We start from the raw sequence: 16,910 nt of genomic DNA, 5'->3' as shown, positions 1-16,910 counted from the left end.
GATTGTCCCGCGCTCTCGCTGTGTTTCTGCGATGGATCTAAAATTACGCCGGTGACAAATACTGTAGTCCAAATACAGTTTCAGTCCAACTGCGATGATGTGGGGGTGGTTCTGAAAGACCAGCTCCGTGTCCAGAGACCACGCTGCCGTGGGAGCCGTCATTTACTCGCGCGACCATGAAGAGGCAGAACGCGCGGACCCTGGTCCTCATCATCAGCATCCTCACCTACCTTGTGGTCGGAGCCGCGGTGTTCGAGACCCTGGAGTCCAAACAGGAGAAGGGTCAGAAGAGGAGACTGGACGTCCGGAAGTACGAGCTGATGCGCAAATATAACTTGACCAAAGAGAACTTCGACGAACTGGAGCAGGTGGTCCTGCAGCTCAAGCCGCACAGAGCCGGAGTCCAGTGGAGGTTCGCGGGCTCCTTCTACTTCGCCATCACCGTGATCACGACCATAGGTGAGCGCTTTGACCCCAAAGACACCGCGCATCTAGCGATATGTCTCAACGAGCGCGGTCACTGTTGGGGTGATTTAAAATAGCGTCTATATATCGAAACTAGCCAGGATTTAATAGACAACATATATTTAAAATACAACTATTCTGAACATTAACATCTTAAAAAGGCATTTCTGAAGAATAACAAGAAATAATTGCGAGGAAAAATTTTCCCTTTTGATGAAAAAAATAGTTTGAACAAGCTTTCTATTACTCTGGATTTACAACATTTTTATATCCCAGCAACAGACGGAGAGAGATGTGGGCACCTTCAGGTCGCCATAAAAGGGGAACTTTAGTGAAAAACAAATGTTTAAATTCCTTGTGTATTTTACAGTATTGCAGCATCACATTGTATACAGTGACTGAGTTATCATTATTACAGCACTACTCTTCTTTGAATCCAAAACACATCTACACACAAGCTGAATCCCGTCCATCTCCAGTCTGAGAAGCAACACGATTGGCTCACGGTGAATGACATCAAACAGGGATACCAGATTAACCAAATCAGTGGGGCCAACTGTGCAAAACTAAATTTAACTGATGGGTGTTTTTCTTTCCATCATGGAACTGACATGAATCTTTCCATGTGACATCGTCCTGTGTTTTCATCGGAATGCTGAAACCACAACACCTCCGCCACTTATCATAATGCCATATCATGACTATTGTACGTATTAGTGGCTTCTGTGTCTCGTCGCCAGGAGCAGTAGGCGACCTTTCACCTGCAGGTGGCCATTTCATCAGCGGGTCAAATGTTAACAAAGTAATTACATAATAAAATCAGAGGGAAGAGAAAGAGCGGAGACATCCAACAAAGCAGGCCTCATCAATATCAACAGCTGTTGTGTCAGTGCTTCTACTTGGTTTTAACCACCTTGATCGATTTCTCCTAATGCTGAGAGTGAGAGCGTGGGAAACATTGATTCATGTATTCAAAAACAACGTTTCTCCCCAAAATCAATGCTACTTATTTCCGCATGTCTTCATTTTGTTTCTACGTAAACAGAAGGAGGTCAATTTAAAAAATGGTTCGATATTTGAGGGAAACCTTTATTTTCAAATCGAACTAGAAGTTGCATCAAATATTTACTGAGAACTCCTTGCTGGATCCACAGATATGATTCTGATGTTCTGCTTGCTGCTGCTCAGTATCGCTCCTCTGAGGTTGTTGAGGATGGTTGTGGTCAAGGGTCATACTTGGCTGTTGAACTGAGGTGAAACTGGTTGGATATTTTTTTTAAATCCAGCTCCCACGATGTTTTCCTCACCTGCGTGTGACCCTGGGGATCACAACCGGTGAAACAATTTAGCCCCAAATTTTTACAGAGAGAAGGTGTTGTCATGGCTTGTGGTCACCACCTTTGACTCACTATCGAACTGGGGCGATTGTTTACTCATCTTTGACCTTTTAATTTACCCATGTGTTTTGCTTTTACCATATGACAATAACAATATTTTATCTTAGATTCTATTCAAGTTAGGGAGGCCAGACTCAGACGGTTTAGAGAAAACATTCAACCTATCAGTCCTTTTCCCTTCAGTTGACCTTCTAATCCTCTGGTCTCGCCTCAGGTTATGGCCACGCCGCCCCGAGCACCGACTCAGGGAAAATCTTCTGCATGTTCTACGCCCTCCTGGGGATCCCGCTGACCCTGGTTATGTTCCAGAGTTTAGGTGAACGGATCAACACCTTTGTGAGGTACCTGCTGCACAAAGCCAAGCGCTATCTCGGCCTACGCAACACTGAAGTCTCCATGGTGAACATGGTGACCGTGGGCTTCTTCTCCTGTATGGGCACCCTGTGTGTTGGCGCCCTGGCCTTCGCCCACTGCGAGAGCTGGAGCTTCCTGCACGCCTTCTACTACTGCTTCATCACGCTCACCACCATCGGGTTCGGGGACTACGTAGCCCTGCAGCGGGACAACACCCTCCAGAACGACCCACGATACGTGGCGTTCTGCTTCATCTACATCCTCATGGGCCTGACGGTGATCGGAGCCTTCCTGAATTTAGTGGTGCTTCGCTTTCTGACTATGAACATCGAGGATGAGCGCAGGGACGCCAAGCAGAGGGCGCTAATGTGCAAACCTAGAGAGGTGGCCACTCTTCTACCATCAACAGGGAAGTCCTCTACAAGCACGGTAGAAACCGAGGTGGATTTTAAAGGTGTCTACACAGAAGTGCTGCACTTCCAGACGATATGCTCGTGCCTGTGGTACAGGAGCAAAGAGAACCTGGCAGGCTCGAAACCTCAGGATTTCTCCGACGCCTACCAGCAGCAGGGTCGCCTTGACGCTCAATACACGGATTCTCCATCGGCAGGCTGCGTTTGCAGTCCGTGTCAGTGCACCAAAATAGGCTCCATTACAACAGGGCTACATATACTCTCCCCTTTCAGGGTGTTCAAAAGACGCAGCTCCGTGTAGCAACAGATTTTCCCAAATTCTGCCAAGTGGACAGCACATATACTCAGCAGGCCTGGCAGGCGAAATCGTGACTGCAAGTAGATGTTTGTGGTGCTACCGTAGTAAACCCACAGAATATTCAGTGTTACTCATATTTGAAGGAAAAAAAAGTGACCCCCAGGTCTTCTGCTGGAACGGTGCATGAGTTTGTGTTGTTTGACTGCATCCAACGGAGCCCACTGTACACACCAGGGTGAACAGGGGAATGATAAATATTTCCTAGAGGAGCAGAGCTGAACACAACATGCTGGATCATTGTCACGGCCTCTTCTGTTTGCTCAGTTGTTCAACCCGGTGTCCAAACTGAAGCATGAAGAGGACGTGTGTGAGTCATTTTTAGTGCAAACTAGCTGCAAGCGCTGGAGTATAATTTAAGATTTAAATGGTGAAAAAAACGTCGGATATCCATGAGTAATGTTTAACAGAGACAACCAAGGCACTGATCATCCAGCACGAAGTCTGTGCCTTATGAATTCTGTGTATATTTCGCAGATCACTGGATCCACTTGAACTCCATCTATCATGGTGTTGATGGAAGCACTGTTAGCTTCGTGCTGCACAATGTCCTCATCATAACGGTGCTTTAGGAGTTGGAACCAGTTGTCCACAGTGCATCAGGAAGTGCTAGAGAAAAAAGGTGCTTTCATAAAATTCACATGCTCAGCTAACTATGATGGTTAAAATGAAGTAGTTAATACTTTTAGTGATGAGCTAACCTGCTAACTTGAGGACGTCATGTGAAACACCAGTCTCACTCATACTTGAATGTAAGACATGTAGGTCTGTCAAATATTGATGTTAGAAACTTGTGTTCTTAGGAAGCGGCCCCTGGCTCTGTGACAGGGGACACGTAGTTGATGTGGTATTCAGGCCAGGGTCTGAACGGATCTGAGCCTTCATCTGAATACATTTATATAAGTCGTTGGAGTGGTTGCAGTGACTAGAAGTCATTGATACTTTTATTGGGTGATGACATAACTGCAAAGTTTTTTTTTTTTAATATTTGAGGAAGTGAAAGTAAATTTGTTTTTACTTAACAAAAAAGGGTGGCTCACGTCAAATATAATAAAATGCGGCTGAATAAATTGAAGAAACAAATGACGACGCTTGCATACATTAGCTTAACCACACTATTTATCATAAACAGTGAAGATGTAGGTTGAACTCCCCCTTTTTTTCCCTTACTGCTTGTGGGTTAAGAAGCGATGTATCAGGTCAAGTCTAGTGTGTAGAACATCTGCTACTGCCAGGTGGGAAAATAAATAAATAAATAACACCAAAAATAAAACAAAAAGGTGAGGATTAGGAAAATTAAAAAGGTTAAGCAGCGACTTGAGTACAACAAAAATAATTTAACATAGAAATCAAAATGTATTTTCTGTACGCCTCAATTCCAAGGATGTTTTGTACATGAGGTGTGATGCAGTCACAGAGATCCTCCATTTTTTCCTACTAATAAATTCAATTTCAACTGTCAATTTTTGTACCAGGTTATGTTTTTCTTTTTTCCCACTTCTATTTTCTTTTTTCGTGTTTTTTTGTCAGGCAGGAATTGGCTTCCATGCACACCTGCTGTATGGAAGTTAATCCTGTTTTTAAAGTTGTAATTCTTTGCAGTTGTTATATTAGCATTTGCCTCAGCAGAGTAGAGGGAGAGGAAAGCTGGACTTTTCAACTTCCTTAAACAGTGAATGTTTATTTCGCCAACTCATTTTTTGTTTACACAAGCAGTGGCTGAACAGTTTGTATCATTGTCATTACTGTGAAGAAGTACAGGTGACCTGCAGTGTTTACTCTAAAGGGTTGAATTGGAAATGTACATCTGCAGTAAAAAGCAACTCCCTCCAGTTAAACATTTACATTACAATTACAGATTATTTTTTTAATTCACTATTTTGTAATGTAAAAAGGATGATTTAAACCCCTAAATAACGGAGGAGCGGAGAGGACAAGATAATTTCGGAGACAGCTCTTCCACCTCTTACACCATGTGGCTGCTTCACTTGTGCTCCATTGTAGAGTGAAGCTCACAATAATAGTGAATTCAGAAGTACCATACTGCTTAACACTGACTACAAAATTAAATTGCCAGCTAGTCTATGGAGCTTGGTTGGGTGTGGGGAAGCTGGTTTCGCAAGCTTGTTTGAGCTTCATTTTTTATCATTTAACTGATAAAACACCAAAGATAAACTAAAATAAACTAGCGTTGCTCAAGGCGGAGGTCGGGTAACTGCTCCGCCAAAGCGTTTCCCTAATTCGGTAGCAGAAAAGCTAACACGCCTGACGGATGTGAGATTAAACTGGAAAGAAACTGCTGCTGTCTGTCATATATTTTCTTGGCCTTCAAGTTTTCTCAGGGCAGAGCTGCCGGGCATTTCTGCTGACAACCAATGACGTCTGCTTTGTTTTTGTTTTGTTTTTTATTGCACACTAAAAAATGGAAACCCATCTGTTGCAGCTCACTATTGATTTCTGGGGTTATATATATATATATATATATATATATATATATATATATATATATATATATATATATATATATATATATATATATATATATATATATATATATATATATATATATATATATATATAAATGTTCAGAAGTTTGCTCACACCATGTTGCATGTAACTAAGTATAAAGTACTGCTGTTATGCTGGTATTTGTATCTTCATCGGGGTGTATCCTATATTATATTTATTGTTGTGATTATTTTTACTCTTCAGCATGCTGTATCAGACGTCATCCATCGTCAGTGGAAATGCCCAGTAGCCAAGAAAATATTTTACTTACACCGGCTGTTTAGTTAGCTTTGGTCTATGAATGAAATTATCAAGTAACTTTTCATCTTTGTGTCAACGGAAGATGTACTTCACTTCTAATAAACTGCTGAAGTTTTGCTTCAAGCCGTGAGACAGGAAATCATCTTGTTGTCGTTTGTGTCCAGATTTTGTCATCCAGACTCAAGTCACATCTGGGTGAAACTAAAAATGGTGCGAGCGAACTATTTTTAACGGCAGTTTGGAGGGGCAGATGGGAGGGGGTTTAGTGGGTAAGCACAGTGGGTAATAAGGAAGCTGTCAGTCACAGCCCATCGTCTCTCTTTGTGTTTGTAACTATTAAGAGAGATTAACATGTGAGAGGGGGGATAATAATGATCACAACGTTATGACCACATGCCTGTCTGTGCTAAGCTTAAAGCACTGCCTTAGTTTATGTTTACTGCATGTATATTTTCTGTGTTTGTCTGACAATTTCTGTTGACATCACTGAAAATGCTATTAAAACGTTTTTTTTTCTTCAAAATATACTCTCAGTTGGGTGGTTGAACATACTTTAAAACAGAAGTTGTTTGTTTTTGAGAAAGCTACAGAAACACGTGAGTCATCATAAAGAAAACTGCAATGTATAGAAAGGTGCAGATGGTTGCCCAATGGGAATGTTGACTGAGGTCCAGTTCCGGTCCAGCCACTTGGCAGGCGCCATCATTGTGTCGGGGTTCATGTTGTAATGTTACATTAATCTCTTCACCATGTGATGCAGACAAAAGCAGGAGACTAGCAACACAATTGGAAGAGGAAGTGAGTTTCAGGCTCATCATGCTTTGGATAAATACTGCTTTCATTTGATGGCACTCTGTGGGTGAAAACAGTTATTAATATTAGTCACCTGATTTGAGCATCACCATGAACACTATTACTCATCGGATCCCGACAGACCAAGCAGCTGGGATAAATATAAAGCTGTATTTATGCAGAATGTAACCAGATGGAAAATTGTGGCGCCGTTCCCATTAAATTGTTTTTGGCCATTAGAGAAACAGAGCAGCACCAGAAGGAGTCTTCCCTCAACAAATCCCTGTATTGACCCCCCGTGGGAGCAGCATCTGTTGTTGGCAGTGGACCTGAGGGTCTACGACCAAAATAGTTCCACCGAAAAGGTCGGCCTAAACATTTCGTCATCTGTGAAATAAGTAATTTAACGGCTGCACAACTGAGCACCGAGTTACGGCAGAAGGAAAAGGATGTGTGTCCTTGTTCTGCCATTAAAAAAAAACGTAAATAGAAAGTGATTGTAAATAAAATAGCCCATCAGAAAAAACACATTAAAAATCGACTTCTCAGTTTGGAAAAAAAATCTGAAAAAAAAAATACATTCAAGTATTTTAGTAGTAGCGTTAAGAGCATTAATTTAATGGAATTAAATGGAAATAGACATAAATGTATCCATTAATATTTGTCTCATGTATTCCCAAAGTCCATTCCTTATTTATATTTGTAGAAAGGGATTTAAAATAACTGATGCTATTCTCTCATATTCTTTTGGATAGCCTAAAACATAGAATTAACTGGAATACATTAACACAAATAAGGGCACAGGCATGGTTTGAAAATATCAACACAACAATTCATAGTGTTTGTGGCATTTAAAATATCACACTGTTAAAAAGACCGATGACTTTTATATATTTTTCCAAAGAGGAAAGTGGAGCATAATGGTGAATGCAGTAATTTATAAGTTGTAAAAACCATCAATAACAAAACAACATTGTTTTTGTTCAACTCTAAATTCCTATTTAATAGCGTTAACTTTTTGTACTGTATTTTAAATAAAGTTCTGGGGGAAAAAAAGTGGAGAAAAAAAAGAGTGGGGGTGGGACTTGGTGCGCTGTCACTCAAGTTGCAGCGCGAGCATGGGCCTGACGGAGCTGCTGAGCAACATGTCCGAGGGCGAGAAACTGGCGCTTGTTGTCGGCGCTGGAGTGGCTTTTCTGGGAATGGGGCTCGGTTATAAATACTTGTGGAAGCCTGAAAAGTTAGTTTCCGTGGGCGTCGTGTCGAAGCTGCTCATCCATCCGCTGAAATCTGCGAAAGCTGTGTCCGTGGGCGTGGCCGAATGCCAGAACTTGGGTCTGAAAAGCGGGGAACTGCGCGACAGGTGAGGGCTGTTTTCACTTTTCACGCACGCGGTTTTCATAAGTGAGAAGGTCACAGTCAAGAGGGTTTCTTATAGCAGTGCTAGGTTTATGCGGAGTTATACACTGACGTGGGGAATTATCGACCTTAAATATCGATTTCCTCCCATGTTTTGTTTTTAAAATCGCTGCAGAAAGTTCGCACTTCCCTTCAGCTAATCCGTGTTTGCTAATCCCTTTTATTTACAGACCACTGATTGCGCTATTCTCCACTCTGACTTACAGTTTACAAAATGCTCCACTGCACTTAAAGCATAACGCCAGTAAAATACGCATAATTTGGATTTAAAAAAAATCATGTCTGCAGCCTCCCGTGGAAAACTAGCGGCGCACTGTTGCAATACCCACTGTGACCAGGAGAGGCAGTAAAACGAGCTCTCCAAGTAAAACATGAATATCTTCGTTTAATTTCCATGTATTTGTATTTTTCGTGTTTTTTTTTATCTGTCTTGGCTCTGTGAATAGTTACCATGTAGCCTGTAATCCAACAAATTTTAATTTCCTGCTCTTTAAAAGTTAATATTGGAAATCCTGACATTCTTGAGTGAGACATAAAAACAACTGATGTACGATGAAAGTCTTTTTACCTGACTGTGTGGTGCTGCAGGCACTGGCTGGTGGTGACCGAGGATGGTCACATGGTGACCGGACGACAGCAGCCTCGTCTGGTCTTGGTTTCTATGACCAACGATGGGACCCACGCGGTTCTGAACGGACCCAACATGGAAGAGTTGAGATTTCCAATGAAACAACCAGAGAATAAAGTCATGGACTGCAGGTGAATATTGGGGTACATTTTTACCCTAAACTATGTATATATATATATATATATATATATATATATATATATAATTTTTTTTTATTCATTTGCAGAGTGTTTGGTGAGGACATCCAGGGCCGGGACTGTGGTGACAAAGTCTCTCGCTGGCTTACTGATTATCTGGGGGACGAGAAAACCTATCACATGGTGCACTTTGAACCCCAGATGAGGGCGCGCTTTCCAGCCAAATCCATGTCTGTGTTTCCAAAGAAAGAGGTAAAACCTGGCTCCTTCACTGGAATGCAGCTAGAGAGGAATCAATGTCTGGTAAAAAAAAGAATTTAGATTAAACTTAAACGTTTTAGTTCAAGCATCTCCCAAGTACTTTTAGTTTTGATCCGTCCACAATCGCTTTAAAGCGCGTTGACCGACTGATGTAACCCTTTTGTGCCTTGCTAGGAGGTGGCATATCCGGATGTTGGAGCCGTGATGCTTCTGTCTGAGGCCTCCGTCGAGGATCTCAGCACCAAGTCGGACAACAAGCTCACCGTGGAGCGCTTTCGGCCCAACATTGTCATCAGTGACTGTGGGCCATATGATGAGGTTTGTGTTTGTTTTTCTGAATGTCACCTGGTCAGTTTCGACACCTTTAAACTATTGACAATTCACACCAAAGACCTCTGCTTAGGATTCTTGGGAAGAGATCCAGATTGGCAGCGTGCGACTGCAGCGTGTCATCTCATGTGGAAGGTAATAGCACACATGTTTGAGCCTGTTTATATGAAGATTTTCTTCCTTTTATTGCATACAATTTGCATCACAAGTTTTTTATGCGATGTTAACTAAGATATTTTCACTGTTGAATGCACATTAAGGAGTTGCCAAGAGTAGCCAGCAGAGGGCGTATCTCGGCGAGGTTCATTCTCCAAGTCACATTTATAACAAGAAAAATACTATAATTCGACAGGCGACTATAGCTTCTTTTGCTTCTAATTTAATTGTTTAATTTTTGACAGATGCATTTTTACCACGGTTGATCCTGAAACTGGTGTTATAACCAGAAAGGAGCCCCTGGAAACTTTGAAACGGTGAGCAAATGTACTTGGCAAAGTGAAACGTCAGTCTTTGCTTAAATCTTTTTTATATTTCGTCTTCACAGCTATAAATAAACAAATCTGCTCAGTTGGCTTTTACATGTGCAAGTTTGTCAAGTGCAAAGTAAAATTCAAGTTTGCTTTTGTTTCAACATCAATTTTGATTCGGTTTAAATAACCAACAGAAAACTGTATGTTATAGAAGTGTTTTATTTGGTTTAAAAAAAGTTAATTTAATGACCTTTATAGAATTTTATTGCCGCTTATGTTCGAACAATAACAGTTATCTTGTATTTATATTTCTATGTGTATTTATTTAGGTGCCTTAATAGCGGCTTAAAATTTCTTTGGAATGACCCTCTTCCAGGTACCGTCAGTGCAAGCCATCCGAGAAGCACCTTTACCAGTCGTCTCCATTATTCGGACAACTCCTCTCCGTCAAGAAGACGGGCATCATGCAGGTTGGAGATGTTGTGTACAAGATCAGTCGTTAAAGGAGTTGGACCATCAACACCACCACCACGTCTTAGCCGACACTAACATGAAGTCAAAATAAGATCATAGATCAAATCGGTAGTTGTTTGTGATAAATGTATTCAGGTAAATAACTGCTTAAAAAGTGCTGATAAAAATCTCTATTTTTGTATTATTGTTACAACTGATAATGACAGACCATAACAGGTAAAGTTGGTGAATGTAATACTAGGTTTACAGTATATAAAGCAGAGGTGCCCAAGCGTTGGTCTGCGGTCGGCCAGAGAGGCTTTTGATCGTTTCATTGTTGCACCACAAGATGGAGCCCTAGGTCATGGAGCCGTACAGCGCTGTTATTTACTCTCCTGGTTATTTGAAATTGTCAACATGTTTATCTCACCTGCGGAGCAACCCACTGCAGTCGTTTAGGAAGGTATGTCACTAGCATAACATGATCACTGTTCTGAGCTCTTTTTTTTATCCTTTTGCATGTTCACGGAACGCAACCCTGAAGCCAAAATGTTTCACACTCTTGTGGTTAAGACGCTGAACCAGATCTTATTTTGAGTAAAGATCACAATTACAGCCGACTTCTGAGGCACGCACACTTTTTGGTGGGGTTTTTTTTTACCCTTTTTACCCGTTGATGTAAATTGGGCCAAGTCTTTTTCAGTTCATTCGGGTGGTAGTTAAGTTGAACCAGTGTTTTCTTGTTTTATGGCTGTCAGAAATGTAGTTGTGCACATGGTGTAAGTAAGTGGTTGTGGCTGTGTGTTGAGATTTCTCAGGACAAATCAAGCCTTAACAGTCTTCTCACCACAGTCCTTAAATAAACAGGTATTTTCCATGTATTATTCAATGATTTTCAAGTGTAAATTTGGGAATTTGATTTGTTTGTCAATGGAAAGTTGAGCTCCTCCTCAATTTGCAATATGTAATACACTTTTGGTGGTCAAATACGTCTTCTGTTTCTGTTTATTTTTTGTGTTGTCAACTTTGTGTCGCTCCGGTATATCAGTGTCTTACGTCTGTGACCTCAGTGGGAAAAGTCTGGTCTGTTGTCGTAGTTGTGATCCGCCCAGCTGAGACTGTTATTGCTGCACCTGTTCACCACCTGCACCCTTGTCACCTGCGGAAGCAAGCAGTTTGGACACCCAAAGTCAGTGGCGCATTGAAGGAGCGTCCGTTTTTGGCTTCAAATAAAGTCCTTCTCTGCCAACAGCGGGGTTTATTGGCGCAACTGTGCGTGCTAACTTCCACAGTTCCGCTTGTTTGATGAAGCGTCAGGTAAATAGGATGCAGCAAATTGAAAGTCTATCATTCGCTGACAGACAAAACCACCTAGGTAAATGTACCACCTTAATATAAGCTATTAAAGAATAAAAGCAAGCTCAGCATCGAGCCTTGTGACTGCAATTCATCTTGCTAGTTTTGACTTATCAAAGTCACATCAGGTTAAACTAAATGGTGCGTGAAACAATTTTTAACCGCTTTTTTGGAGGGGCAGATGGGCGGGGCTTTAGAGTGTAAATACAGTGTGTAGTAAGGAAGCTGTCAATCATAGCCTATTGTGTCACTCTTTATGTTTGTGGCTGTTATGAGAGATTGTCTTTTGGGACTCTGAAAATGGGAGAAACTGAGGCCAAAAGCTGCTTGTAGTCCGAATGAAATATGATAAATATCTGGGCGACTCCTGTCCATGTTTAATGTATAGACATTAAGTCAATTTATGGGTAGAAATTCTGTCTTTATTTGTGATGTACTGAGTGTAAGTAAATGACTCAAGATGCTTTAAATAATCCCACTGGCGAGATGGATTGTTGAGTGGGCTTCCTGCCCTGCTGCGTCCATGTTGACCATGATGTTAGAGGGAACGGTTCGTCTTTGTATTAGTGTTTAAATAAAGTCTGGTGGAGGACAGATGAAGTGTGTGGGTGGGGCTTGTCTCCCAGCTTCATAAACAGCAGGCACAGAGGAGAGCAAACGTACACCTGGCTGAGCCCCTCACCAACATGTTCTTAGACAAGAGAGTGGTGGTGGTCGCCGGAGCCGGAGTTGCCCTTCTGGGCCTCTGCTACAAGTACTGGCCGAGGCCTGAGATGCTGTATCCAGTGGGGATCGTGTCCAAGCTGAACATACATCCGGTCAAGTCGGGGAAACCAGTGTCGGTGAGCATCGCGGAGTGCCTGAACACCGGCTTGAAATGTGGCGAGCTGGGCGACCGGTGAGAGCTGTTTTTGTTTCATTCACTGCCTTTTAATGAGAGAGGAGGGTCGCAGAGGAAAGTGACTGTGATGATCGTGACGTCAAGTGTGCGCAGCCATGATGTGTACTTGTGAGGCGAGGTCATGTAGGGTTGAAGGCTTTGGAAGTGATGCAGGAGTGCACACAAGTTGACTCCCTGTTGCACTTAGACAGCTCTAAAGAGCCAGCATTAATAAAGTTGAGTGATGGCAATTGAGCCGAAGTGGGACCTGACATTTTAGCGGTCGCTTTTATCCAAACGGCAAACAGCATTTAAGAACCTGTAATACAGGAACGGAATGACAAAATGACAAAGTGTGACCCAAATATAGAAAATAAAGTGTTCATTTAAATATGTTTTTAGGAAAATAATTTCAGATCCAGCTCTATATAGCAGCTGTTTGATCAAATAAAACCACATTATTACTTTCCAGCGACCCACTATCAGAGCAACATGTTCACCAGGAACATGACTTTCACCACTGTGTATCACCAGCCACAGCATCTCAGGCTACATACTAACTACGCTGCCTAACACCTGAACTGTAATGTTTAAGCTGAATAACATTAAATAAAACAATACAATACACATGAAAATACCTGAACCGTACTGACCTTTCAAAGATTCTGTGTGCTGCAGGCAGTGGCTGGTGGTGACTGAGGATGGCCACATGGTGACCAGCAGACAGCAGCCCCGCCTGGTGCTGGTCTCGCTGACCTGTGAAGGAAGTCATGTGGTCCTGAACGGACCTAACATGGACGAGTTGAAATTCCCAGTTAACCAGCCGGAAAATAAAGTCATGGACTGCAGGTAAGTATCGAAGTACCGGCCTATCTGACATCGTGGCGGCCATGTTTCCCTTTCATCCTGTGTCTGGCTTGACAGAGTGTTCGGTGACGACGTTCAAGGCCGGGACTGTGGCGACAAAGTCACTCGCTGGCTTACTGACTTCCTGGCAGACGGGAGAACTTTTCACTTGGTGCGCTTTGAGCCCCAGATGGAGTTACGGAAGCCATGGGTGAAGAACATATCATATCGCTCCGTCTTTCCAAAGACCGAGGTAAAACCTGGCTCAATTTAACAACACACAAGATCAGCCAGAAATAAAACCAGGGCTGGAGCCATGCTCAATGAGGAAGAGTTCTTACTTGCAATACTGTTTTTTTCATACACAGGAAACTGACAAAAAGGCAGAATAATTGTGCTTAACTGTGCCCCTAGTGGTGTGGTAGTGATCATGAATGCTAATGTTTTATAATATAGATATTTCTATTTCTATTCCTCCCATGAGCGTATGCTAATAGAGACACTTTTATTTTGAAACAATGCCTCACAACACCACCAACGTGCTAAGGCCGATGTAGCGCCCCTATATCGGCATGAGGATAAGACATGCTGCGGTATATTCAAATGCTCTTAATATGACAGTATATTGTAATAGTTTTGAACCAGAACCATGAACCAGAATTTTATGGGACAAAAAAACCCACAGAAAACTAACAATATTCTTTCCAAAGTCATCTGAGTAGCATCCACTTATTCCACGTTAGCTGTACTGCTACATTGGTGCAGCGCTGTGATGATATCGATACAGTGTCGCGCCATCTGTATCGTGATATTTGAGTGAATTAGCATTGTCTTACACCCTTACAACATACCTGTTATACCATATTTACGTCTTGGAGAACAGTGGAGCGCAGTGGTGCGTCAGGCAATTCATTAGCAACAAGTGCAACTGCTTGTTTACTGATCGAGGTCCTGTTGTTTGCTAGAGGGTGATGTATTCGGATATCGGCGCTGTGATGCTTCTGTCCGAAGCTTCCGTCGAGGATCTCAGCAGCAAGTTGGGCAAACAGCTCACCGCCGAACGCTTTCGCCCCAACATTGTCATTGCTGGCTGTTGTCCTTTTGATGAGGTTTGTGTCTGACTCTCTTGTACTAACCCACCCTCAATCTGTACCTTGAAACATTTCACCGTAAACTATTAAAATATATCAGCAATGTTGGCTTCACTTTAGGATTCTTGGACTGAGATCCAGATTGGCGATGTGCGGCTGCAGCGTGTTATGTCATGCGTAAGGTAGTGTGGCGCCTTCTTATGTTTTCATGTTTTATATATATATATATATATATATATATATATATATCTGGTAACCTTTGTCAGTGCAGGAGTTCCTGGTCCACTGATCACACTGATGCGAGGATGATAACAACAACAACAAACATGGAGGAATCCCTGAACAAAAGCAAACAGATTGCTTTTGTTTGCTTTTGTTCAGGGTTTCCACTACTCTGAATGTACTTGAAGTTCTTATAAAATTGAAATTCTTATGCAAATATTTTCAAGACATTAAAAGAGCTTTGGTTATATAAAAACTTGAATATAACGAACAATATATAATGAACAATATTTTGTTGTTTAAATGTATGTGTGTGTGTATATATATATATATATATATAATTGACACTTATTTAGGAAAGGGTCAAGGTTTAAACCTCATAAAGGCTCCTGTTTTTCCATATCAAAACACATTTCTTTCTATGAAATATATGTGAATTATTTGTGAAAAACATCGGGGGCTGGGGAAATGAGCTGTAGCCCTGAATTTACAGACGAGAAACAGTTTGTTTTACTTTTGGCAGGTGTGTCTCGACAACGGTTGATCCTGAAACAGGCATCATGAGCAGAAAGGAGCCCCTGGAGACAATGAAGAGGTTCGAACAAACAATTGCTCTTGTCCACATTAGAACAAGGAATATAATGTGTATTTATTTGTGCAGTTCTTTACTTCTTTCATAACATTTACTGCCACTATCTTACTGAACTGTCGGTGTTGCAGCTACCGTCAGTGCAAGGATAAATCGGAGGCGCACATCTACCATTCAGCTCCCTTGTTCGGGCAAGTCCACACAGTCAAGAAGACGGGCACCCTGCATGTGGGGGACCTCGTCTTCCTGGTCACCCATTAAAGCAGTTGGATCTCTTTTAATCTCAGCAATCCACCATGGAACAGAAGCTTTTTCAGCCTCCTATGCTTTTTACTTACAGACTAGTTAAGAACTAGTCCCGATGGCTTCAATAAATCACTGTGAGCGCTGTTGTGTTTCATTATTTCAACGGACGAAGTGGATGTTTTCAATAGAAACGTGCCTCTAATGAGACACATCCTCCCCTTCAGGGTTAATGTGACCCTTTGGTGAGAACGGCGTCTACTTTTCAGGGGTCTGAGAAGAGAGCCGCCTTGTCAACCTTGCCACTAACTCATACTTAGGCTGGCCTGTAACTACACTGTGAACTATAATTTAAGGAACTCCAACTTACAGGGAGCCATCAGGAGGTCAGGTGGTAGAGTTGGGATTGATCTGGCCGCAAGGCTGGAGTCACTCGTGAGTCAGTGTTTTCAAACCTTTCTGCAGGTACGGATTCCAAGGTTGGAGCTAACCTTGCTAGCCGTCTACTGGAACTCAGATTTCCTCCCATAATGCGAAGACATCAATTGATGGCAAGACTGAAGAAGAAGCAGGTGTAACATGACAGGAAAATAAAAAAATAAAGTAATAAAAAAGGGTCCAAACGGAAAATGGAAAGGAAAAAGATCCATCTACCTAAGTGGGGATATCAACAGATATAATAATGCCATGAAATTATATCATATTTAGAATTAAAATAGCATTTAATGCTTTAAAAAGTGCGCCATGTCGCTGAGACAGGCTGCAGCCCCCTGCAACCCTTTTAAGTGGTCTTTTTAAGGTCTTTTTTTTTTCATTCACCACAGTGTGGCAAAATTACAGGCCACTTCTGAGGAACTCACTATTCAGCGTTTATTTTTAACACCCCCATGTTGTGTAAATTTGGAGCCCAAACTTGTAACAAGGCTTTTTCTTATGTTTGTAATTAACATTGAATTGTGCATTTTTTTGTCAAAGCATCCTTTACTCTTCCGCTTAGTCATTGCTATTCTTATCAACGCATCCAAAAATAGTCTACACCTACAGTATAGGTGCATTCTCTCATAAAAAAAAAGGCAGCGCTGACATTCAGGATCATTTTATTTAGGTGCAAAGACAGAATCTAAACATGTCTGTGGAAACATTTTAAAGTGCACTTTTTATGTCTGTTCCATTGCTTCCCATGTTTGCATCAATATTATTGGAGACAGAAGTGTCTCCTGAGAGTGTGTTGCTGCTCTTCCTGTCCTTCACTCTCTGGTGAAGAACCTTCTTTCCTGACTGAATCGCGTTGAATCTTTTCGGGAGAGCAGCTTCTGGCTGGTTCGTCCGCCCCTTGTTGACTTTTTGAGCTGAATTCTTGATTTGATTGTTGTGTTTGTTGAGCGCTTTGCTGCTCTTCCAGAGTTTGATCTTGTTTTTCCGTACTCCCGTCTTCCACTT

General features: G+C 41.9%; 3 protein-coding genes across 3 annotated transcripts; all 3 read left to right on the top strand.

Moving 5' to 3' along the window:
* The first annotated feature begins 137 nt into the window (after positions 1-137).
* On the top strand, positions 138-5,439 carry kcnk3b (potassium channel, subfamily K, member 3b). Its single transcript, XM_053845527.1, has 2 exons — positions 138-459; positions 2,077-5,439. The coding sequence occupies exons 1-2, from the start codon at positions 177-179 to the stop codon at positions 2,928-2,930; spliced, it is 1,137 nt and encodes a 378-aa protein (XP_053701502.1). The 5' UTR covers positions 138-176; the 3' UTR covers positions 2,931-5,439.
* Positions 5,440-7,628: 2,189 nt separating this feature from the next.
* On the top strand, positions 7,629-11,230 carry LOC128747565 (mitochondrial amidoxime-reducing component 1-like). Its single transcript, XM_053845528.1, has 7 exons — positions 7,629-7,908; positions 8,553-8,723; positions 8,819-8,981; positions 9,165-9,308; positions 9,394-9,455; positions 9,722-9,793; positions 10,167-11,230. The coding sequence occupies exons 1-7, from the start codon at positions 7,664-7,666 to the stop codon at positions 10,291-10,293; spliced, it is 984 nt and encodes a 327-aa protein (XP_053701503.1). The 5' UTR covers positions 7,629-7,663; the 3' UTR covers positions 10,294-11,230.
* Positions 11,231-11,384: 154 nt separating this feature from the next.
* LOC128747566 (mitochondrial amidoxime-reducing component 1-like) lies at positions 11,385-15,604 on the top strand. Its single transcript, XM_053845529.1, has 6 exons — positions 11,385-13,328; positions 13,404-13,578; positions 14,291-14,434; positions 14,537-14,598; positions 15,162-15,233; positions 15,359-15,604. The coding sequence occupies exons 1-6, from the start codon at positions 13,189-13,191 to the stop codon at positions 15,486-15,488; spliced, it is 723 nt and encodes a 240-aa protein (XP_053701504.1). The 5' UTR covers positions 11,385-13,188; the 3' UTR covers positions 15,489-15,604.
* The last annotated feature ends 1,306 nt before the right edge of the window (positions 15,605-16,910 follow it).

This window comes from Synchiropus splendidus, chromosome 16 (genome assembly GCF_027744825.2).
Source record: "Synchiropus splendidus isolate RoL2022-P1 chromosome 16, RoL_Sspl_1.0, whole genome shotgun sequence".
Classification (NCBI taxonomy): Eukaryota; Metazoa; Chordata; class Actinopteri; order Syngnathiformes; family Callionymidae; genus Synchiropus; species Synchiropus splendidus.
The sequence above is the reverse complement of the archived record's forward strand: the minus strand, read 5'-3'. Positions and strand labels throughout refer to the sequence as shown.